At 43.4% G+C, this 26518-nt stretch overlaps 1 protein-coding gene across 1 annotated transcript in view; it reads right to left on the bottom strand.

Annotated features, from left to right (window-relative positions):
* LOC142195595 (uncharacterized) overlaps positions 1 to 26518 on the bottom strand; it is a 704678-nt gene that overhangs the window by 208665 nt on the left and 469495 nt on the right. Inside the window, 6 exon segments of the mRNA XM_075265539.1 lie at positions 6327 to 7062; positions 7537 to 8078; positions 9886 to 9979; positions 10981 to 11045; positions 11129 to 11306; positions 23457 to 23746. Coding sequence (XP_075121640.1) covers positions 6327 to 7062; positions 7537 to 8078; positions 9886 to 9979; positions 10981 to 11045; positions 11129 to 11306; positions 23457 to 23746 — 1905 coding nt within the window.

Here is a 26518-nt window from a genome sequence, read left to right on the forward strand (position 1 = left end):
CCCCCAGTTTCATGTCCCCCCTCCATCTCTTCCCCCAGTTTCATGTACCCTCCATCTCATGTCCCCTCCATCTCTGTCCCAGATTCATGTCCCCCATCTCTGCCCCCAGATTCATGTCCCCACATCTCTGCCCCCAGATTCATGTCCCCCCATCTCTTCCCCCAGATTCATGTCCCTCCATCTCTGCCCTCAGATTCATGTCCCCACATCTCTGCCCCCAGATTCATGTCCCCCATCTCTGCCCCCAGATTCATGTCCCCTCCATCTCTGTCCCAGATTCATGTCCCTCCATCTCTGCCCCCAGATTCATGTCCCCACATCTCTGCCCCCAGATTCATGTCCCCCATCTCTGCCCCCAGATTTGTCTAGCCCCATCTCTGCCCACAGATTCATGTCCCCACATCTCTGCCCCCAGAATCATGTCCCCTCATCTCTGCCCCAAGTGTCATGCCATCCTCTCCTTCATCTGCCTCCAGTTTCACGTTCCACCTCAATGTGTACACACAAAAACCACTTAAACTCACCTTCTCCTCACTCCCCCGCCGCTCTCTCCACAGTCTCACTAACACAGTTGTAGGTGCGATGTGACATCATCACATCGCGTCTACACAGCCACTATCTGGAGTGCAGCGGCAAAGCAAGGAGCTGATCTGTGACAGCTTCTTGATTTAGTCGTGTATGTATTCAACTCAGATCTGTGTCCTCCAGACACAGGTCCCCAAGCGGACTCCCCTAATGGAGACCCAAACGCAGATGCGAATAGGGCCTAAGTTGCACAAACACAATTTTCTCCAAGTCATTCTGAATTTTGTTTCCCAGAACATTGTACAGAATAATAAATGGGACCATTATGAAGAACAATGTGTCCCGCAAACACTAAGCCCTCATATGGGTCTGTGAGCGGAAAAGTAACAAAGTTATGGGTTTGGTAGGCGGGGAGTCAAAACTAAAAAACAAATTAAAAAATGTCTGTGGTGTGAAGGGGTTAAAAATAGAAAAATATATAAAATATCTCCTGCCCTGTGCGAGTTCTTGGGTGTTTAAGATGTGATATATAGAAAAATATTCCCGGTATTTAGGACATGAAAGTATTTTGCTGAGTTATTTTCTGTAGGATTAGGGAGGATTGAGCTGAATGAGGAGGGTCAGTGACAATTACATCGATATCTGTAACCCTAATCACAAGCATTGGAAGACCTGTCTGCAATAAACCAGACAAATGTGAATTCACCCCGGTGATAGCCACTCACTTTTCACGTACAGTACACTGTGATATCTGATATTTAACAAGGTCTGATCTCTGAGAACATCACTTGGATTCTGGCCATCAAAAACTTCTCCCCTCGATTCTAGATTTTAAGGACACGTTGATCCAGGGTTTTATACTGACTGCCAGATTGTAGTCAGGAAGGATTTTTTTCCCCTGAAATGGGGCAAATGGCATGAACCTCATGGTTTGTTTTTTTTGCCTTCCTCTGGATCAACACTATAGGGGACTGTAGGGTTATAGGTTGGACTTGATGGACTGAAGGCTTCATCCAGCTTCATCCAGTGGTGCAGAAGCAGCTGCCACAGGGCCCGGGACATTAGAGGCCCAGTGACAGCAGCTACCGCTGAGGTTTTTTATTTTTCCTTATCGATCCTGGCAGGGCCGGGATCGGTAAGTGACGCTGCGGACCCCACAAACACTATCGTTATTCTCGGGAGTCTTTTCAGACCCCCCCCCCCCCAAGTACAATGATCGGAGGCCTGGGAGAGGTAAGCAGGGCCGGCGGTGGTGGTGGGGGGGGGCAAACTTGGCTATTGCCCAGGGCCCCAGCACTTGCAGGGGCCCCCTGTTGGTGGAATACTTTCCCTATTAATATAGGGAAAGTATATGTCCGAAGCTGCAGCAACGGCTGATACACAGGAGCCAATGCAGGAGCTGCAGGTCTGGCTCCACTCAGCGCTCTCAGGACGCTTTAACTCCCCCCCTCCCTTTCTCTGGTTGTCCTCTGCCCACCAATGAGAGGGCTGAGGAGAGCCCAGGAGGCGGGGCTTATCCGTATACAGAAAATGGACCCCTGCCGAGCTCCTGCCGTCCTGCACACAAGAGAAGGAGCAGAAGAAGCTCCAGGAAAGTGAAACTAAAAAAAGAAAACACAGGTACACAGGACATACTGGGGTTACTATGCTTATTAATATCAGGCATTTGGGGTGATTAATTTTGTTTTAGTAACTCCATGTGACTCATATTAATAGCAATTAACCCCATCATGTCCCTCACATTAACCCCTGTGTGCCTCATCAAAAGAGTTACTAATATGTAAGATATATGGGGGTAATAATAATGAAGATACTTTATTATTACCTCCATGTCTCTCACATATCAGTAACTCTTATGTGAGGTATACAAGGGTTAATGTGAGGGACATGAAGGGGTTAACTGATATTAATATGAAGCACATCGAGTTACTAAATTGTAATGCACATGACCAGACTTTTTATCCACAATTGTCCTGGTATAGCGGTCAGCAGGTGACCGTAATCAAAAATGCTGGTTACTCCTCTCAGAAGATGGCGATGCAAAAATCACTGATTTATGTCTCCAAATGTGTTTTTGTTCTGCAGAATTAGTTACATATAAAAAAATACTATAAATGAGGTATCGCCGTAACCGTACTGACTCGCAGAATAAAGCTCACATGTTACTTATACTGTACGCTGCATGGCGAAAAATTTAAAAGGTAAAATGCAATGCCAGAATTGATTTTATTTTTTAAAATCCAGCAAAAAAAGAGTTAATAAAATGTATTCAATAAATTGAAGACACCCAAAAATGGTGTCATTACAAAATACATCGCATCCCGCAAATAACAAGCCCTAATATGGCCACGTCACTAGAAAAGTAAAGAAAATATAGCATCTAGTAATGTGAGGACAAAAAACCCAAAAATCGCCAAATCATTAGAACACGACTGGCTGCGGCAGGAAGGGAATATATAAGCTGTGCGAGCGTATATCAGGGGACACCCCAGATTTACAGCTTATGAGGGAACAGACACCAGAAGTGACCCCCAGAGTGACTCCCCCAATCATAGGAGCTACTGGGACATAGTAGGGAATGTGGCGTTTGCAATGTCCTCCGCACCGCTTATATATTCCCTCTTCGCCATCCGCTGTGCAGTCACGTCTGGGATACTAATACTCACTACACCCCCTGAGAAATTCTTTGAGGGGTGCAGTTTTCAAAATGGGGTCACTCCTTTGGGGAATCCACTTTTCTGGTACCCTACAGGCTCTACAAACATGACATGGCGTCCAGATACCAAACATCCAAATCAACACTCCAAAAACCGCATTGCGCTCCTTCCCTTCTATGCCCTGCCGTGTGCCCAAATTGCAGTTTATGCCACATGTATGACACTAGTGTACCCGGGATAACGGACGTAATGTCATATGTGGCTATAAACTGATATTAGGGCACAGCCAGACACAGAAGGGAAGAAGGGTTATTTGTTTTTTGGAGCACAGACTTAGACGATTTGGGGTTTTTTTTGGATGCCATGACACTTTTGCAGAGACCCTAAAATTGCCCTTACAACATGGGGTCACTTCTTGGGGAATTCCAGTTCCCTGGCACCTCCAGAGCTCTGCAAAAACAACATGGAGCCCAGAAAGTCCCTCTAAATCTGTACCCCAAAAGCAGTTTATACCCACATATATAATTTTTTGACCCTCGGGACGGCCCACTTAATAGTTTTAGGAGTGCAGGTCTCTGACAACACAAAGTGGGTGCAACGTATTGGGCACCGAAATGGCATATTTCTTTAAAAATTTAAATTTTCATTTTGTACATTAATTTTTGGGAAGCATTTTTAGGCTCAAAATGATAATACCCCTTGATTCATTCCTTAACGGGTGTAGTTTCTAAAATGGGGTCACTTTTGAGGGGTTTCCATTGTATTGATACTTTAGGAGCTCTTCAAATGCGACATGGCACCAGCAGCGCCGCACCTCCCAGCGCTATGTCAGGACCCCAGGGAGGGCGGCATTTTTGATTATCTAAGTCAGTCCAGGACAAGCTGTCCTGGACTGGCTTAGCACCGAGCGGTGGTTTGGGGAGGCCACTGGAGCAGCGCTGCTCCAGCAGCCTCCCCTCACGCTCAGGCAGAGAGCAGGTCTTCTCCGTGCCTGCGAACGGCGCTAAGCCCCGCCCCCTTCGCTCCGCCACGCCCCTTCGCTCCACCCCCTCCTCCCGGGGGGGGAGGCTTTCTGTAGTTCACCTCGGGCGGCGAAAGGGGTAGGTTCACCCCTGGGCACCAGAAAACTGCCCTCAAAAGCCAAATAGCCCTCTTTCCATTCTGAGCCCCGCCATGTTCCCATACAGCAGATTATGGCCACATATGGGGTATTGCCGTGTTCAGGAGAAGTTGTGTAACAAACTCTGGGGGGCTTTTAATTCTCTAACTACTTGCAAAAATTAAAAATATGGCGCTAAATGGATGATTTATTGGAAAAAAATAACTTTTCATTTTCACATATCAATGGTAAAAAAATCTGTGAAACTCCTGTAGGGTCCAAGTGCTCACTAAACCCCTTTATAAATTCCTTGAGGGGTCTAGTTTTCAAAATGGGGTCACATTGGGGGGTTTCCACTGTTCTGGCACTTCAGGGGCTCTCCAAATGCAACATGGTGCCTGAAACAGATTTCAGCTAAATTTGCCCTCCAAAATCCCAATAGTGATCCTTCAGCTCTGGACCTTACAGTGTGCCCGTACATCACTTTACATCCACATATGAGGCATTTCTGTAGTTGGGAGAAAATGCGTAACAATTTTTGGGGTGCATTTTCTCTTTTATCCCCTTGTGGAAATGCAAAATTTGGGGTTAAAGCAACATTTTATAGCAAAAAATGTCACTTTTCCTTTTGTTGGGCCAATTCTGTTACACTCCTGTGGGGTCAAAGGGCTCACTATACCCCTTGGTAAATTCCTTGAGGGGTATAGTTTCCAAAATGGAGTGACATTTTGGGGGTTTCCACTGTTTTGGCACCTTGGGGGCTCTGCAAACGGGACATGGTGCCTGAAAAGTATTCTAGCAAAATCTGGCCTACAAAATCCAATTAGCGCTCCAGCCGTTCTGAGAACGATCGTGTGCCCGTACATTAGGGTACCAGCACATATGGGGTATTGTCGTGTTCGGGAGAAATTGTGTAACAAAATGTGGGGTGCAATTTCTCCTTTAACCCTTACTAAATATGTAAATTCAAGGGCTAAATGAATATATTAGTGACAGAAATTGAAAAATGTAAATTTGACCTCCATTTTGTTTTAATTGCTGTGAAATGCTGAAAGGGTTAAGAAACATTCTAACTGCTGTTTTGGATTCTTTCAGGAGTGCAGTTTTTAGAATGGGGTGACTTATGGGGGGTTTTATTACAGAGGCCTTTCAAGTTTCCTTCAGAACTGAACTGGTCCCTTGAAAAATGTGTTTTGGAAATTTTCTAGAAAATTTGGAAAATTACTGCTTGACTTGTAAGCCTTATAATATCTGAAAAAAATAAAAGGATGATTAAAATTTGACTTCTACATAAATTAGAGACATGGTTAATTATATTTATGGAAAAATTTCGGCAGTATGGATTTCCATTTGAAAGGCTGGCAATTTCAAAGTTTGAAAACTGCATTTTTTTTCAAAATTTTCGCCAACTTTCCTATTTTTTCATAATTGAAGACAAAACATATCAATGAAAATTTACTACTGACATGAAGTACAATGTGTTACGAAAAAACAATCTCAGAATCGCTTGTGTAAGTTAAAGCGTCTCAAAGTTATTGCCATTTAAAGTGACACATGTCAGTTTTGAAAAAAGAGGCCTGGTCCTTAAGTCGCTTTTGGGCTGCGTCTCTAAGGGGTTAAAGTTTATTTCAAATACACAAAGAAAACTTTCAAACACCCCCTCCCCAACCAAACCAAGATGATTTATCTTCAATCGCTCTCTTTCACGTGCTACACAACAAATATAGAACTGATCAATAACAAAAACATTCTCCCCAAATGTAAAGCACCATGGAATTAATGGTGCTATATAAATAAATAAATAATAATTCTCATTCTCAACATAAAAATCTCTTCTCTCCTTTGTGAATTATCTGAAATTCAACAAAAAGTGATTTCTGAGTACAAATATGGCTTCTCCTCTGTGTGAATTCTTTGATGTGCATCCAAATGTGGTTTCTGGGTGAAACTTATCCCACATTCCGAGCATGAAAAGGGTTTTGCCCCTGTGTGAATTCTCGTTAAATGTCTCGCAAGATCTGTTTTCAGAAAAAAACATTTCCCACATTCTGAACATGAAAATCTCTTCTCTCCCGTGTGATGTCTCTGATGTCTAACAAGATTTATATTCTGTGTAAAACATTTCCCACATTCTGAGCAGGAAAATGGTTTCTCCCCTGTGTGAATTTTAAGATGGTCCACAAGCTTTGATTTCTGAGTAAAACATCTGCCACATTCCGAACATGAAAATGGTTTCTCTCCTGTGTGAATTCTCTGATGTTCAATAAGAGTTGACTTACTGGTAAAGCATTTCCTGCATTCAGGACATGAAAATGGCTTCTCTCCTGTGTGAATTCTCTGATGTTTAGAAAGAGCTGATTTACCAATATAACGTTTTCCACATTCTGAACATGAATATGGCTTCTCTCCTGTGTGAATTCTTTGGTGTTCAATAAGAATCGATTTAGTGCTATAGCATTTTCCACATTCTGAACATGAAAATGGCTTTGCCCCTGTGTGAATTCTCTGATGTCTAGTAAGTTGGGATTCCTTGATAAAGCACTTCCCACATTCTGTACATGTAAATGGCTTTGCCCCCGTGTGAATTCTCTGATGTCTAACAAGATCAATTTTTTGGAAAAAACATTTCTTACATTCTGAACATGAAAATTGTTTCTCTCCTGTGTGAAATCGTTGATGTCTAACAAGATTTATGTTCTCTGCAAAACATTTCCCACATTCTGAGCATGAAAATGGCTTCTCCCCTGTGTGTGTTTTTTGATGGTTAACAAGTTTTGATTTCTGAGAAAAACATTTCTCACATTCTGAACATGAATATGGTTTCTCTCCTGTGTGAATTTTTTGATGCTCATTCCGAGTTGATTTAGTAGTAAAACATTTCCTACATTCTGGACATGAATATGGCTTCTCTCCTGTGTGAATTCTCTGATGTCTAACAAGAATTGATTTACAGGTAAAATATTTCCCACATTCTGAACATGAAAACTGATTTTCTCCTGTGTGAGTTGTTTGTTGTTCAACTAGGATTGATTTTTGTCCAAATTGGGATAGGGTCTTCTCTGTGTGAATTCTTTGATGTGCTACCAAATTTGGTTTTTGGGTGAAACATTTCCCACATTCTGAACATGAAAATGGTTTTGCCCCTGTGTGAATTCTTGCAACATGTCTAGTAAGATCGGTTTTCTCAAAGAAACCCTTCCCACATTCTGAACATAAAAATCTCTTCTCTCCTGTGTGAATTCTTTGATGCCTAACAAGATTTATATTCTGTGTAAAACATTTCCCACATTCAGAACATGAAAATGGCTTCTCTCCAGTGTGAGTTTTTTGATGGTTAACAAGCTTTGATTTCTGTGTAAAACATCTGCCACACAGTAAACAGGAATATGGCTTCTCTCCTGTGTGAATTCTCTGATGTTCAATAAGATTCGGTTTCCTGATAAAACATTTCCCACATTCTGAACATGAAAATGGCCTCTCCCCTGTGTGAGTTCTCTGATGTTCAGTGAGAGTTGATTTAGCACTGTAACTTTTGGCACATTCTGAACATGAAAACCGTCTCTCTCTCTTGAGAGTTCTTTGATGTTTTCGGTGACTTTTATTTTCCTTCACCATATGTAATGAATCAGTACATTGGACATGTATAATAGGATCAGATGATAGACCTTTGCTGTGAAGATCTGAGGGCATATCTGGGGTAACAATATGTTCTTCATATGGATCTTGTGTGACACCATGATCCTCTGCTTTATAATCTGTAGATATCAGGTGTCCCTCTGAGCTCATGGTACAGTCATCTGACAACAAGAATTGTAATATCATCAGAATCCATGCAAGATATAAGGCCACATATTAAACATTACATAATCATAGGAATTGAGAAATGTTTTGCATTATTGGGGCCCTTCATCAGGTAAATTTGTAGTAACAGAAGGTATATGGATACAAAGATGACATGGGGTCCAAAAAAGAAGAGAGGAATCCACCTGGAGAACGGGAGTGTCACTTCTTTTTTCTGCAAGCGGTTTGTTCCCGAAAAGGGAACAAAAAAAGAAAAAACAATATAAATAGAGATATAGATATATGTGTACAGTGTGTATATATATATATATATATATATATATATATATATATACCATACACACACACAAAAAAAAACATAGGTAAGGATCACTACATGGACAGTATAGGGAAGGGAGGGAGACAGGGACCCCGCTGGACTACCGCAGCAGATTTAGAGGTGATGACTCACAGGGCAGCCCAGTATCTGTTCCCTATTCCCGGTAGGAGTTACCTGAGCAGGGTAGTTACAGTTAGTTTAGTCCACCTATATTGGCCACTATTAGTCGGTCTGTATAGACCAGGGGTGCCCAATACATTGATCGCGATCTATCGGTCGATCGCAAAGGACGTATGGGTCGATCGCGGGATGCAGCCAGGGATCCCTGGTGTCTGCTTGTTCACAGTACAGGCTGAGAGTCGACTCTCAGCCTGCACTGTGAGCAAGCACTCTGGCCCCAGTTTGCCAGTGTCCAGAGATAACTCTCAGCCTACGCTGTGAACAAGCAGACACCGGGGATCCTTGGGCGGCCACAGAACACCGCTGTCTCGTGCTCTCATGCTTCGCCAGACCCCGCCCACATGCCCGGCCCCGCTCAGGTCCCACCCACAAGAAGTGGGTAGTAGATCTTTTGCCTTGGTCAGTTTATAAAGTAGCTCACATGCTGAAAAGGTGTGAGCACCCCTGGTAAAGATTAACAAATAATGGCGATGGGGGGGAATGGTAACACTTTACTCCCATCTGGTACTCGGTAGTGGTTGGTGCTACGTATAGCACCAGTCATTGTCAGAGGACTCCAACCTGTGATCCAATGATCTGTGCCCCGAATGCTGCTATTAGATCAGACTTGATTGCCGTTGTGGAGGGGAATTTCCCCTTAGGCTACATTAGAGGATTGCGCACTGACATACTATTACATTGGCTTGCGTTAAGTCCCTGGCAGTGGTGACATAATAGTAAGTCACACATCACCAAGGGGTTAATATTACTCCCACCTGAGTGTCTTCTGAGTTTCCTACAATTCCTGAACAACCCCTTTAACCCTTTTATGCCGGAGGTTATATATTTTTGAGTTCCAATAATGAAACACTAGGCAAAAACGGGTTAAGTTTACTTTCCAGTGAAGCATGAGAACCTTTTTAAAAGGAGTCTCCATAGAGTCTTTTATTGTAGTTTTTACTTACTACCTCATGTATAGCATCTAAAAACCCCCTCGGAGTTCCGGGCTTGTTCTGGCCTCCGGGTTATGGGATCAGAACAAGCAACCGACCTCCTTCTCTCCAATTTTCACAAGCACTTACCTGTGCTACGGGGGCTGGCTTTCCTATAATCTATAGCTACCTGGGGAGATGTTAAAGAGAGGCGAAGGTGCGATCCAGGGGGAGGGGGTGCAAAAATGAAAAAAAAAAAAAAAAACACTGCCTGGAGAACCCCTTTAAAAAAAAAAAAAAAAAAAAAGACCAAAAAAAGAGCTTGAAACTACTACACAAAATAATCTCTCCCAGTAGAATCTGTAACTGCTTTATTCAGTGGTGACTCCTCACCTGGTCGGTTACCTGTAGGAATGTCCTCCTTACACTCCTCATCCCACAAAATCTGATAAGTCAGCAGACAGGTGGAAAAATCACAGGGAATGTTCTAAACGAGCAGAAAAACATTATTAATTATAATGACCAAAAATGTTGTGACCGTAGGAGTTATCTGAGCCACATAGCTGCTCCTAAGAAACTGGACCTATAAAAAAAAAGGTGCAATAACAATGACCTATTCGTCATACAACAGACAGTGTACAACGAGAGTGGTGGAGCCGACATCGATGGTTGCCGTATAGCCACTTATCCCCGGCACCCAACAGGATCAGTGTCTATGGGAAGCCAATTTACCTCCCAATATATTTTTGATGTGTTGGAGGAAACCCGCACAAACATGGGAAATACACAGCACCAGTCAAAGGTCAGGACTCACCGTGTAATTCCATTTTTTATTTTTTTTAGATGTCCTACACTGTAGATTTATATCGAAGACGCAAAACCATAAAGGACACAGAAATAAGTAGGAAACAAAAAAAGTCAAACAAAGCAGTATAGGATGTATATGTTAGAGTAATCATCAACAACAGCTTTGAATCCTCTTGGCATTGTCTCAGCTTCATTAAGTGGTCACCAGGAATGGTTTTCAATGAACAATTATTGCTATTGTATGTACATGTGTGTGTGTATATATATATATATATATATATATATATATATATATATATATGTATCATTATTGGTTTTTCAACAGAACAAAGGCCCGAAACAGACCTCCAGCATATGTAAGGGTTATCTGACCAATAACAGAGTCATGGAGACTTGTTAGATGTTATGGTTTCCACAATCGCCTGACCTAAACCCAATTGAGATGGTTGGTGATGAGAGAGACCACAATTAAAGTGAAGGGAAAAAAAGCAGCAAATACAGTAAGTCTATAACACCTCCGGGAACTCCTCAATGACTGCTGGAAAACCATTCCAAGTGACAACCTCATGAATCCACCTCTCATTACACAAGTATAAAACATCTAATACTGCTGGATAACCCAAGACTGACCACAAGGACTTCACCGCCCGTCTACACATCATAGGGAATATCTCCATCTACCTGATCATCCTGTGAAAGAAGAGGACTGAGACATCTCTCCGGTGTTGTCCTCTTACTGGATCTACCTGTAGGAAACACAGACAGGGACTGAATTCATTCTGTACATACAAATAATGGAAGTCCATGTGTATATAGTCATGTCTATTACCTGCTGATGTGAGGGGCTGCTGGTCCTCCATCATCACCTCCTTGTACAGATCCTTGTGTCCTTCTAAATACTCCCACTCCTCCATGGAGAAATAGACAGCGACATCCTGACACCTTATAGGAACCTGACAACACAATGATACAGTCATCACCCCGACCCCTCCAGTTACTGTATAATGTCCCAGCATCCCCAGCAGTGTCACCTCTCCAGTCAGCAGCTCCAGCATCTTGTTGGTGAGTTCTAGGATCTTCTGTCCATTGATCTCCTCCTGTATCAGGGGGTGAAGTGGAGGCTCCAGGAGTGGGCTCAGGGTTCCTCCATATCCTTCATACACAGGAGCCTGACAGCGCCCACTAGAGGTCTTCTTCACTACTGTGTAATCCTGGTTATGGGGAGACACATTAATAAATCTCACTACATACATGTCCAGAGTCCATCACCTCTCCAGTCCTATCATCTGTTATTACTATAGATAAGAATGATGTAATGATGACATCATCAGAATCTCTCACCTCTCCAGTAAGCTGGTAGATGATCTCTAGGGTGAGATTTAATAGACTTTCCGCCATCTTGTTCCTGTGTCTTTCCAACTTTGACAGTTCAGTCTGGAAAAAGATAAGACCACATCTTTAGTATGACATCCAGTTTTGAACACCAGTTGACGAAAAAGAGCATTGGAGAGTCCAGAGAAGGTCAACAAAACTAATACATGATATGGGAACTGTTACTTATTTAGTCTAGATATAACAAGGCGGGGGGGTTAGAGTTATGAGATAATAAGTAAATAAGCATTTCTGATAGAACTCAAAGCGAAAACATATTTTTTTCTGTGAGTAGGATTGGGACTTTTTTTTATCAAAAATTCTTTTCAACCCTAGGGACGAATGAATCTTGATTTTCTTAATTTTGAAAAATGTTGAAAAATTATTTTGGTTGCCAAGGTCGTAAATTTCACGATCGCGATCGGAATTCTGATCCCGATATTTTTAGGCAGGATCGCGTTCGGAGGTTATTTCCCACAATGCTTTGCTACTGGCCAAGCATTGTGGGAAAAGCTAACAATGTTAGCTAGGTTCTATAAGAATGAATGGATGCAGCTGGCACATAGGCCCTTAGAATCAGAGACAGGTTTTTACCTTCATAAAATATTTTATATTTTTTATTTAAAAAAAATAAAGACAATTTGTAATGACCTGAACTATAATGTATCTGCCAAAAAGTTGCACCTCTCTCAGAATACAGCAATGCAAAATTAAAGAATTTTGTAACTTCCATACTGTGCAAAACACAAAAAGGTATAAATTTACTATCATTGTAATGAGCGCTGTGTATACAGCTATAGACGTCGCCACTACGGGGCTTCCTCCCCATCGTGAGGGCTCCCCTACCAATTCCGCTGAGCGTCAAAGGACCCAGATCAGTGCACAGTAAATGCGAGGAGGCAAAAATAAATGTTTACATGCCCCTAAAGGTCTGTTATGAACTTTGACACAGTTGACCACTCTCTCCTGTTAGAAATTCTCTCATCCCTTGGCATCTCAGACCTGGCCCTTTCCTGGATCTCCTCATACCTCACTGACCGCACATTCAGTGTCTCCTACTCACTTTTCACCTCCTCACCGCATCTACTCTCTGTAGATGTCCCCCAAGGCTCCGTCCTAGGACCCCTCCTGTTCTCCATCTACACCCTTGGCCTGGGCCAACTCATAGAATCTCATGGCTTTCAGTACCACTGCTATGCCGATGACACCCAAATATACATCACTGGACCAGACATTACCTCCCTGCTGGCCAGAGTTCCAGATTGTTTAGCGGCTGTAGCCTCCTTTCTCTCCTCCTACTTTCTCAAACTCAACATGGAGAAAACGGAGTTCATCATTTTCACCCCACCCCGTATGGCCCCTCCACCCGACCCTAGATGGGTTAACGGAACTCCACTTACCCCTGTCCCACAGGCCCGATGTCTTGGGGTAACCCTGGACTCTGAACTATCCTTCAAGTAACATATTCAAACCCTCAACACCTCCTGTCACCTCCAGCTCAAGAACATCCACCAAATCCGCTCCTTACTCACCCTGGAAACTACCAAGATGCTCGTCCATGCCCTCATAATCTCCCGCCTAGACTACTGCAACACTCTTCTCCATGGACTCCCAGCAAACACCCTCGCCCCCCTCCAGTCCACCTTAAACTGCGCTGCTCGCTTAATTCACCTCACCCCCCGATCTTCATCGGCTGCCCCCCTCTGCCAGTCCCTCCACTGGCTTCCTATAGCCCAGCGAACTGAGTTTAGCTACTAACGCTAACATACAAAGCCATCCACAACCTGTCCCCTCCATATATCTCTGACCTCATCTCCCGCTACCTGCCCACACGTAACCTCAGATCCTCCAATGACCTCCTACTCCGCTCTTCTCTCATCCGCTCCTCACACAACCGCCTCCAATATTTCTCCCGTGCATCCCCCATACTCTGGTACTCATTACCAAGACACATAAGACTGACCCCCACAATCACAGGCTTCAAGAAGACCCTGAAGACTCCCCTATTTAGGAAGGCCTACAACCTCCAATAACACTATCACCACACCACAGTCTCCCCTTCTCCTTCTGTCTCTATCCCCTTCCCCATAGATTGTAAGATTTGGTAGCATTTTGTTTTCCTTTCTATTTTTTTTTTTTTTTTTTTTTAAATCATGCAAAAAAAATGGTATAAAAATAATGCCCTACGAATCACCCAAAAAAATGTAAAAACTTGAAAAAAAAAAACATACCGGGAAGGAAGGAGAGAAAAAAATACAACCACAAAAAAAGCAAAAGCAAACGCACAAGACAGATCTTTGTGTACAAATAGTAAGACGTCTTAAAGGCTGCCTTCACACGGAGTTTGCGCTCCGATCATTCTGAACGTAAACTCGTTCAGAGTGAGCGGCGTAAAAAACAGATCCCATTGACTTCAATGGGTACCGGCATACGTGCGTATCACATTGAAAGCAATAGTTAAAACAAGCCTCCCATTGATTTCGATGGGGAGCGCGCGTAAGCCGGCACCCATTGATGTCAATAGGATCTGTTTTTTTATGCCGCTCACTCTGAACGAGTTTACATTCAGAATGAGCGGAGCGTAAACTCCGTGTGAAGGCAGCCTAAGACATCTCATACTGTAAATAATAAAGGGTTAATTAGTATGGGCAAAATATAATAAATAAATAAAAACTAGAAATAAATATATACAAATATCAAAAAGATCATCCAGACAATAAACCGTTATAATGAATAAAAAATTTTTTAAATAAATAAAATCCTATGAGCATAAATCGTGATCAGTGACAAAAACAACCATCAATATTGGGATGAAAAACCAACTTACTTGAGAAACACGGCTGTGACTTGATCAGCCAATGTCTCGGTGTGGGCCCCAGGAGACGGGGGTTACATAGTAATGGGCTCCAGGTGAGGCTTAGACCACAGGTGGCCTGTAGGGAGCGACACTTCCCGCTTCCACCAGTACTGCCCCTAGAGCCAGTTAGTAAGCGGACGCTGTAGGTGATCTTACAATACCGCCAACTAGTGTCTCAGCATTTCATGGACACTCGAGAAGCATAGAGGGACCCATTTATTAAAAGGGCTTTCCGGGCCTTATTATCTGGTGACCTAACCTTAGTTAGATGGGTCTGACGCCCCGGCCTGTTTGAAGAGGCTGCAGCACTTACAGGAACTTTTCAGTACTAACCAAGCACAGTGCCGTATATATATGTGGGTGAGCTACGATCAGGTCATGTGACCAACGAATATATGGCCTATGATGCGGAAATGGCGTTCGGGGAGCATCACTTCAGCTTCGACACCTGGGACCCCCACAGATCTTCAAATGATCACCTATCCTAACGATCCTAATTCACAGAAAACCCTTTTAGATTAAGGCTCCACATAGCGAGCCGCAGACAAAAAACACAGCGGAAGAACACGGCATTTGCTCCTTTTTTCCAGACGTTACGCTGCCATTGCAACTTTTTCTTTTTATCTGGAAAAGAGGTTGCAAATGCCTTCCTGTACATGGGGAACGTAAAAGGGGCATCTGAACAAATACAAGTACGCAACATGTGACAAGGAGGCGCGCCACATCATAAAAATAAGCGCACCTGTGAAAAACATGGCCAAAGATAAATAACCCCTCATGGTATCTTCTAGGCACTTATAGGGCAACTGCTGAGCACATTATAGGTACACAAGTAAATGACGGGCTATCAGTGGGGGATGGCACAGCTAAACCGATAGGATAGTAGATGGTGGAGGGCGAGTCAAAGTAGTCACTATAATCGACATGTAACATGAAGCTCCTGGCCCCAGTGCAAAATCTCTAATGGGGCCCCAACCTACCTTGTGTCATTAAGAGAGACCTTTTGGGCCCCCCTCAGGGTCCAGTAGTTACCACAGCACCTCCTATAGCTCAGCCCTGGTAATTAACATTGTGTAGAAATGATCAAATACAGCTGCAGGGCATATGCTGAAACACTAGATGGCGCTATTGGAAGATAACCTATAGCATTACTAGCAGGGGCCATGTACTAATGTCACTACATTGCATCTGCTGCACCACAGCAGTAGAGACCAGAATGGACTCCAGGACAATGTTGTCAGGCGAGTACCGGTTTGGGATTTTTTGTGCATTACACTGTAAGGGGGACATTGTACTGTGCAGACCACATGGAGGGGGGCATTATATTCTGAAGCCCATATTAAGGGGGATGTAATAGTATGGAGACCACAAGGAATGGGCCTTTGTACTGTGAAGGACTCATGGATGGAGACATTATAATGTGGGGTCCACAATAAAGGGGGGTTTATACTGTGGGGGACACAATAAGGGCCACATAATAATATAGAGACCACAATGAATGACGGTGGACACCTTGTGGGGGGCATTATAGTGTGGGGGACACTTTGATGGGGCATTATGCAGTGGGGCCCACATGGAGGTATGATGCCGTGTAAGGGACACAAAATGGGCATTATACTCTGGTCTGTGCCAGTCGTTACATTGGCTGCCTATTCATTATAGAATAAAATATAAAGTTATCCCCTCCTCCACAAGGCTCTCCATGATGCCGTACCTGGCTACATTTCCTCCCTCATCTCTGTCTGCCGCCCAACCCGTGTTCTCCATTCACTCATAGATTGTAAGCCCTCGCGGGCAGGGCCCTCTACCCCACTGTGCCAGTCAGTCACTGTTAGTATTATATCTACCTGTATATTCTGTGTATTGTATGTAACCCCCAAATGTAAAGCACCATGGAATTAATGGTGCTATATACAGTAAATAATAATAATAATGACCTAACACTTACATCCTCTATTATCAGAACCTCCCACGCTCGTATACAAGACTTCTCCCGAGCTGCACCACTTCTCTGGAATGCTCTACCCCGGACAATCAGATTAACTCCCAATTTCTACAGTTTCGAACGCAAACTAAAGACGCATCTTATCAGACAAGCCTATCCCAATTCCTAATGTAAACCCTTCCTCACTGTCATTAGAATCCCCAAAATTAACCCTCCTCTGTCCCCGCTCCCACATTACCCCACATGATATGATGCCGTTTCAGGATAACTTTATAGGTCCAAGCTCCATCCACATGTTACAGGACACGACTGGTGACGGCTCATAAAGTTTTATGTTTATGTAATGACAGTCACCTCTATTATAAAATTGTCTGACCTCTGTATAAGCAATGCTGCCCCTGCTACCTCTTGCGTCACCCCCTCTACTTCATAGATTGTAAGCTCTTTTGAGCAGGGCCCTCAGTCCCATTGTGTGAAATGACGTTCTTTGTAATGTATCTTTCTGTCTGTATCTGAACCCTACAAATTGTACAGTGCTGTGGAATATGTTGGCGCTATATAAATAAAATGTATTATTATGTGGGGGAAGCAGGGGCAGGTTTGGGACATGGCTTGACGATTGACAATGTTGATGATTTTTGTCCCTCATTTAGTTGGGAGTTTGGTTGTCAGTGCCGTGGGCAGTATTTTTGGAGAGACTAAGTGGCGCCCCCTGTATACCACTCATGTTTCATGTTTTACCCCCTTTAGTCAGTGCCATCACTATTTTGGCCTCCTCCCCGACACTGGTTTACAACTTAGTCACTAGTGTATTTTACGTCATCTTATGTGGCGGTTCATAAATGGTGATATAAACCTATGCCCGCTATGTGGCACACGGCACCGTAGTCCCCGACCAATATCGGGACCACCTCCAGACAGACTCCCTACAGCGAAGGCCAGATCCCTGTATCGGGGTTAGAGGTATAATCCCGGGGACTCGGCTTAGACAACACCCTTAGAGGTGACCCATAGACCAACCAATTTGTTACCACATTCGAGCTGCAATACCAGACATAACCTATGGACACCTATGGTGCTGTTTCTGGAAAATTTTACCATTTTTAATGGGACGATTCGGGGAATAAATCCCAACACAGTCTGGTCCTAAAGGGTTAATAATAATTCTGCCATCGTAAACCTACCTCCTCCTGTACCGCAGCCATGGTTAGAGGACCTGTGATGATGTCATGTGTGGGAGGAGTCAATGAGTCACATGATCAGGGGCTGTTGCTATAACTTCATCTGCTCAGAAGATGCTAAAGGACCTGTGATGATGTCACGTGTGTGGGAGGAGCTGAGCCTTAGATCAGGTTCACACTAGTGTTCGGGTCTCCGTTCTCAGGTTTGCATGCAGAAGACAGAAAGCTGTCAGAGTGGGTCCGGCCGTGAGCGGCGGTGAGCGTTTTATGCTCTCCGCCGCGAAACCAGTTTTTTAAAACCGGACACAGAGTACTGCATGTCCGACTCTGTGTCCGATTTTAAAAAACCGGTTTCGCGGTGGAGAGCATAAAACGCTCACTGCCGCTCACCGCGGACATCTTTCTCACCCATTCAAATGAATGAGTATGAAAGACTCCTGCAGGTTTCCGTCTCCTGCCTCTGTTTTGTGCAGGAAACAGAAACCTGCAGAACGGAGACCGGGCGCAGATGTGAACGAGGCCTGAGGTGTCTTCATCAGGCTTAGAGTATAACTCGATATCTGAAGAGTAACCTATAGTGGCCCTCTTGACTTCTTTGACAATATACTGTACACAGTCATAGACAAGCCAGGCATCAGCCACAATCACTTGGGATTTCCATTGAAGTCTATGGTAAAAAAAAAAAAAAATGGTCACATATGACTAAGGATGGGCGAAACTGAAGATTTGTTTCGTCCTCTGTTTGGATGAGGCGATTGTTCGGTTCAGTCCGAACTTGTTCAGTAAGAATTGGACATAAGTTTTTATACTCTGGGGTCTTTTCAGTAGGTGGAGGCCCAAGGGGGGGTGTAAAAAAATAAACATTTACACACTCCTTACCCCACCTCTTTCAGACCTCCTTACTGAGTCTTGTGATCTGTGCCTTACGCCTCCAGTTGGGTGACATCACTAAAGAGCTGGTGTCTATCGTTGGTCTGTGATGTCACGCTCCCGGGGTCACCCTGTGATTGGGCCTCATCAGTGACATTGGCACACCAAGCGTCATGACATCGGCTCCTACTCTGGTGCTCTTCTCTGACGTCACCCGCCCAGAGCAGGAAGTCAGAAGGAGGTGAGGGAAGGTAAGTATAGATGTATTTTTTGTTTCTTACCCCTCCTCTGGGCCTCCACTTATACATCTACAGTTGAAGACCTTCCGGGCATGCTGGCAGTTGTAGTTTTACCAAAATCTTGTGATCTGATCTGCATTTGAAGAATCCGATAAAATGACTTTTTCATCCTGCAAAATGATGGATGCTGGAGCAGAAACCCAACGGGCCCCGTTATAGGCAGAGATATTTTTGGCTTACCATGGTGTTCATTTTAACACTCTTAAAGGGTGCATTCACACTGAGTAAACGCTAGCTTATTCTGAACGTAAAACACGTTCAGAATAAGCGGCGTCTAAAGCAGCTCCATTCATTTCTATGGGAGCGGGGATACGAGCGCTCCCCATAGAAATGAATGGGCTGCTTCTTTCACTCCGTGCAGTCCCATTGAAGTGAATGGGGAGTGCCGGCGTGTACACTCCGGCATGAGCAGAGCTTGCCGTATACGCCGGCACTCCCCATTCACTTCAATGGGACTGCACGGAGTGAAAGAAGCAGCCCATTCATTTCTATGGGGAGCGCTCGTATCCCCGCTCCCATAGAAATGAATGGAGCTGATTTAGACGCCGCTTATTCTGAACGTGTTTTACGTTCAGAATAAGCTAGCGTTTACTCAGTGTGAATGCACCCTTAGGGTGCATTCACACTGAGTATACGCTGAGCTGATTCTGAACGTAAGGCACGTTCAGAATCAGCACGTACAAAGCAGATCCCATTAATTTCTATGGGAGCCGGCATACGAGCGCTCCCCATTGAAATGAATGGGCTGCTTTTTTCCCTATTGGTTTTAATGTGATATGCGCGTATGCAATGCAAGTCAATGGGATTTTTTTTTAATGATCGAAGATTGGATTTTAAAAATGATCCTATTCGCTACACAGGATTGAGTCTAAAAATTGAACGCTTCAATGTTTGGACTCCACGCTGTGTAGTGATTAAAAAAATAAATCCACCGGCTACTTGGTCCCCCCTGCTGTCCGCTTACCTATACAGAACCGCTTCCATTCCCCGTTCTTCTCGGTCCTCTCCTCTCTCATTCACATGCCTTCAGAGCACCGTGCGCGCCCCCACCTCTCTAGGCTAGTGTTACTGATGCTGGGAGTAGGCGGGGCTTGTTGTGGCTTAGGAAGGTGTGGGCGGGTACAGGGCAAGGAGACACCGATCGGGATCCAATCTTTTCCGATCCCGATTGCTTAACCTTATTGGTGACATCTCAGCTCGTCCTATAAATGCTGGCGATAAATCTGGTAATCGGGCAGGACCAGGAAGTGTCATAAGGGAAAAATTCCTGGGAAACCCTTGTGTGTATGTGGGCGGCTATTATCCTGCTAATTCCAGTTTTCCGCCCTGCCATGACAGACAACACAAGTGTCAGTGTCAGGATGTCCTGTACATATCGAGTGTCCTCGTATCACTACTAGGGATGACCAACTGTCCTATGGGATGGCCCTCTCATCATCACACCAGCAGGGGGCAGTATGTTGTCTCCACACTCCCACCTGACCATCATCAGATCCCAAACAGATCATGTATTAATTTAATATAATATAATTAATTTATAAAAACGACATGGTTTCAGTCCGTAGCAGTTCAGACATCTTGTTTATGACATCACTGCTAAAGAAGGTGATTGTGGCTGACTGTTAAAGGGGTATTCCCACGTCGCATACTCACCAGTCTTCGTTGCTGTAAATTCTTCTTTCTTCCGGCTTTGTTGCGTCATTGGTGGGCGGGGTTACATATGCAAAGCCAGCAGCGAGATGCCGCTGGCCCTGCGTGCACGCTCATAGACCAGTCTAGCCTTCACAATGCGAATACAGACCCGGCATCCGCCTCTCTCTATTACAGCGGATGCCGGGTCTGTATTCGCATTGTGAAGGCTAGACTGGTCTATGAGCGTGCACGCAGGGCCACCGGCATCTCGCCGCTTGGCTTTGCATATGTGAATACAGACAGGCGGATGCCGGGGAGTGTAGATGCCGGCACAGATGCCCCCGGAATAGCAGCATCGCTTCTGCCGCTGATGGCTTCATGCAGGGCAGGAGCATAGCGATGTTGCAGGCATCTGTGCTGGCGTCTAACCGTCCACAGCATCCGCCTCTCTATTACAGCGGATGCCGGGTCTGTATTGGCGGCCCCTTCCCCCCAAATGGTAAACTACCCCCCCCTCCAGGCTCGCTCCCGTGCTCTTAGCCCCTCCTCCGTTCCCCCTCAGAGCAGGCAGATACATCACTTATGACCAGATAAGTCAAGGGATGTGTCAAAAAAAAAAAAATGAATAAAGTAAGATAGTGGACAAAGAAAGCAGTTTTGCTGAAGCAATGTATTTAGGAAAAGTCTTACATTCACATTAACAAGCAGTATAGATAGGATCCTTGTGATGGGACAACCCCTTTAATGGCAGGATGTGTAATAGGCTCCTGATAGCAAATTTCCCTGCTAAGTGCCTGGAAATGGTGCGGACAGGGAGTGTAATGAAAGCACCACCTACAGGTCTAGATAGTATACAAGGAAACTGTGGGAGCTGCTCATGCTTTTCGGTGGATCAAACAATCCTCTCTTTTAGTGTTCTGTCTGGGCCATCCGGAACCTGTTCCCCATGCAAGTGCCGTCAAGTAACCACTGTCCCCAAACACCTTCCGACAGGCATTTTGTCAAAACGACCATTCTGCTTCTCAAAGTCTGTCATTGGGGCGACATGTCTTTGAGAGCTAGTCAACAATTTATCACCATAAGGTACACTACCCAAAAGTAGCTACTGAGTGTCATTTTATTGAGCAACTGGGAAACACTTTTAGGTGGCAAGACCCAGCGTGTGATCTGAGCACAACTGTAGTCATTCATATATCTGCCTGAACAGCAGGGCTAGTTTTACAGCAATACTTTTCTATCTGGGTGTGGTATATTTTGTGCCAATGAACGTTATTATATATAATGACAACGTGTTTAATAAGTATTGGAAGGCAGCCACACTATAGTATAAGTATCAACTCAATCTGTGGACTCACAGTCCATAGAGACAATCCATAGTATAGTCATAGGTAAATAACAGCGTCACTTGTATAGTAACAATAGTCTTATAGTAATACATTTTGTGCGTCTTTCTTTCCACTTTTCAACATTTTGTCAATGTGTAAATATAGAACAGCTCATTTCTGAAAACTTTCTCACTCTGAACATGAATATGGCTCCTCTCCTGGGTGCGTTGATGCAATCATGGTGTGTGGCTGTTACTGGTTACGCTCTCAAGCTGTCCATAAATGGTCATCTATACAGAAGAATTTCGCTATTTCTACCTCAAGAGTCCCCCCCCCCCCCCTGTATAATCGACACAAAAGCACAATCCACAATCCAACAACCTTAATAATATTGACTATGTGATGTGTTTAATGAAGACCTTTCACCACCTCCAACTCTTTGCATCCTTTAATATGTGCCCTTCCACTGATTCCGGTGCAGTTGGAATATTTTCTCTTGCGGGCACCGTTGCTGCAGTTTCAGCTCCCAATATGCTAATTATTAAGGTAGGCGGTCCTGTGTTGGAGCAGATCGTCTAACATCGCCCACGTATCGGTAGGAATAACAGAAAAGATTACTCAGAAATGGTAGGGGCTACAGAAAAAATTCCAACTGTGCTGGAATCAGTGGAGGAGAGACTACAAAGGAGGTGGTGAAAGGTTCTTTTTAACCCTTTCTAGGCTCAAAAAATAAGAATGGAGGGTGGTTTAAAAAAAAATCTACATTTTCTTATGGGCTTTATTTTTACGGCATTCACTGTGCAGCCAGACTGGCATTTACCTGTATTGTATGGGTCATTAGGATTAGGGCGATAACAAAATATATCTAGTTTTTTATGTTTTAATACTTTAACTACAATCCAAAACTTTGAAAAAAAAACATTTCTCTGAATCTCCTACAGTCTGACGTCCATATCCCTATAGACATCCATCACTGAGGCATGGAGGCATCTAGTGGCAGGATCTTTAGAGAGGTTTTTCAGGAAAAAACTAGCAACATGCCTTAGTCCAGAATCACATGATCTATTTAATGAAACCAAAACCAAACACAGATGACTTTATCTTTAACACTTTTATCAGATTCTGTACATGGATACGGCTTCTCTCCTGTGTGAATTCTCTGATGTTTAACAAGATCTGATTGAGGCCCCAAGTACACAGGGCAATCTGCACCTCAGCCACATTTCCTGATTTGGGCCCAGCCAGGAGACAAGGCCTCCTTCCATCAGACTAATCTATGATGCTGGGAATTCCTGTCTTCTTGCAACTCCATTGTCCATATACCATACGGGACACTGTAGCAATGGTGTAGACTTGAGTTTTGGTGCATTTGTCAAGTATTTTAGACAATTTTAGACAGATTTATGAATTATGCAATAAAAGGAACTGCCTTGTGGGAAGCGGCATGGCTTATTGAAAAATAGGCACGGTCCAAGTTGTGCCATTTTGCCCAAAAGTTTGGTGAGTTTCTTGGAAGTAATCTAAGCCAGCTAATAAATGGTGTGACTTTAGACAGTCTAAATAGACAGACACAAAAAGTGCTAGACACCTTGGCAGTTCAAGACTGTATGGTAAGTAAATCTGGTCCATACTAGACAGCAAATATAGAACTGCTCATCTTTGAAAAAAAGTTTCTCACTTTGAGCACGAATATGCCATTGCGTGAACTCTTTGATGTGCGACCAGATTTGGTTTCTGGATAAAACATCTCCCACATTCTGAACATGAATATGGCTTCTCTCCAGTGTGAATTCTCTGATGTGAGAGTAGATTTGATTTCTGGCTAAAAGATTTGCCACATTCTGAACATGTAAATGGTTTTTCGCCTGTGTGAGTTCTCAGATGCTTAACAAGATCTTGTCTCCTTGTAAAACATTTTCTACATTCCGAACATGGATATGGCTTCTCTCCTGTGTGAATTCTTTGGTGTACGACCAGATTTGGTTTGTTGGTAAAAATTTTCCCACATTCTGGACATAAAAATGTCTTCTCCTCTGTGTGATTATTTTGATGTTTTCTCCTTCTGTTATTTTTACTCTCCTTCACAGTCTGTGATGAATCAGAAGATTGTATAATAGGATCAGATGATATATCTTTGCTGTGAAGGTCTGAGGGTACATCTGGGGTAATGACAGGTTCTTCATATGGATTTTGTGTGATACCATGATCCTCTGCTGTATAATCTGTAGATATCAGATGTCCCCCTGAGCTCCTGGTACAGTCATCTGACAAGAAGAAAACAGATTTTAATTACTATGATTACATAATATACTGTTAACAATCTACGATACAATATTATATCTTATTTTCATATAAATATTCCCATACATATTGTAAGGGATGGAGCAAAATTCAAACATTATGGGAATTATGTTGTTGGTTTTTGTTTTTTTTTTGTTTTTTTAAAACCAATTCCCTCTAAATCATGGTGAGATATTAAGAGGAAAGAAATTTTGTTCTTTCAACTATACAGATTTTCCTGAAAATTGGTTGAAAGGTTGTCCATGAGCTGGATAAGGAACCTGGTGTATAATATCCTCTTATAATCCCAAATGTTTTGAGAAAATCATAGATTTTTTTTAAATGTGTTCTCTCTTTCGTGCAGCAGATCTTGTTAAACTTAACTTTCAGAAAAATGAAAAAATTTTGAAAATCAGGAGCCTTCTCCAACGTCAGGGGACTCATAAATAGTGTAGAAAGTGTCCAGAAAGATTTGAGCATCCGGTTTCAACTGGCTTTTCTATTTTCCATCGACATGGCCATAAGGGGACTTATTCTTTGCATGATGAATTATATTTTTATTTACTTTAGTCCTTATTACGGTAATCTTTATTTGAAGGGGGGGTAGAATTAAATAAATAAATGAATGTCGATCATTATTTTTGTTTTGTCTACATGATGTTCACTCTCTGTATTCTGACACCCAGAACTTTTTATGTTTTTGATCATAGAACAATAGCAGGGATCCTTTTCTGTGGGACAATCTGAAGTTTTTAGAGTTATCATTTTCTGGAGCTGAAATATTGACACGCGACCACTACACAGATATTGGAGTCAACTGTTTCCGGCTCCATGCTGTGTAGCACCTGCATCAGAAAATATAAAAATCCCAGCAAACCTCTTTAAAAATTCTACTCTCTGCTTTATTTAGAAGTCACTACTCACCTGCACGGTTCCCTCTAGGAATGTCCTCCTCACGCTCCTCATCACCACTCACATAGGGCTCTTCTTTTATTGTCATAGATATAGCATTAATGTCGCTCAGATCTTTATTCAAAGTCAAAAGCTGTGAAATAAATAGTCAGCAGAAGAGAAAAGTCACAGAGAATAGAACAAGAGTTATCCGAGACAACCAACTGCAGGTCTCGTATAAGATGAACATAGATTTTAGATGACACCTTGAGAACCTCATACACATGTATACTCGGCATGGCTAAACCTGCTTCAGGTTGTCAGTGGAGATCAGATTCTACCAGATACATCCGGAGTTGTTTGTCTCAGCGGAAATAAAGGATCAGATCGGTAGAAATCCAACCTGATGGTTCCTTATTCCAACCAGCAGTCTCCATAGCCAGAAGATTGTGAGAAGATCCAGACAACATGTAATGTCTATGATCAGCTTTATCCTCCATCTCCACCTCTCATTACACAAGTATAAAACATCTAATACTGCTGGAGAACCCAAGACTGACCACAAGGACTTCACAGCCCGTCTACACATCATAGGGAATATCTCCATCTACCTGATCATCCTGTGGAAGAAGAGGACTGGGACATCTCTCTGGTGTTGTCCTCTTACTGGATCTACCTGTAGGAAACAAAGACAGGGACTGAATTCATTCTGTACATACAAATAATGGAAGTCCATGTGTATATAGTCATGTCTATTACCTGCTGATGTGAGGGGCTGGTGGTCCTCCATCTTGACCTCATTGTACAGATCCTTGTGTCCTTCTAAATACTCCCACTCCTCCATGGAAAAATAGACAGCAACATCTTGACACCTTATAGGAACCTGACAACACAATGATACAGTCATCACCCCGACCCCTCCAGTTACTGTATAATGTCCCAGCATTCCCAGCAGTGTCACCTCTCCAGTCAGCAGCTCCAGCATCTTGTTGGTGAGTTCTAGGATCTTCTGCCCATTGACCTCCTCATGTATCAGGGGGTGAGGTGGAGGCCCCGGGAATGGGCTCAGGGTTCCTCTCCATCCATCAAATACAAGGGTCTGATAGCGCCCACTAGAGGTCTTCTTCACTACTGTGTAATCCTGGATATGGGGAGACACATTAATAAATCTCACTACATACATGTCCAGAGTCCATCACCTCTCCAGTCATATCTGTTATTACTATAGATAAGAATGATGTAATGATGACATCAGAATCTCTCACCTCTCCAGTAAGCTGGTAGATGATCTCTAGGGTCAGATTTAATATGTGTTCTGCCATTTTGTTTCTGTCTTTATCCATCAATACAATCCGGAATATTCTCAGATATAGAAGATATATGTTAAAAGGATTTTATATTGTAGAGACCTGAAAGAAGAGACAATGTAATAAATCCCTTGTAAATATAACACAATTACTGTAGACAGAGGATAACTACTGAGGGACACAAAAACAATTGAAATACACGGTAGAGGAGGAAGCTGAAGGTTTCCTGCTCTACCATTCTCTTACTTGTGTGCTCTGCCC

The sequence above is a fragment of the Leptodactylus fuscus genome, chromosome 1 (genome assembly GCF_031893055.1).
Source record: "Leptodactylus fuscus isolate aLepFus1 chromosome 1, aLepFus1.hap2, whole genome shotgun sequence".
NCBI classification, from domain to species: domain Eukaryota; kingdom Metazoa; phylum Chordata; class Amphibia; order Anura; family Leptodactylidae; genus Leptodactylus; species Leptodactylus fuscus.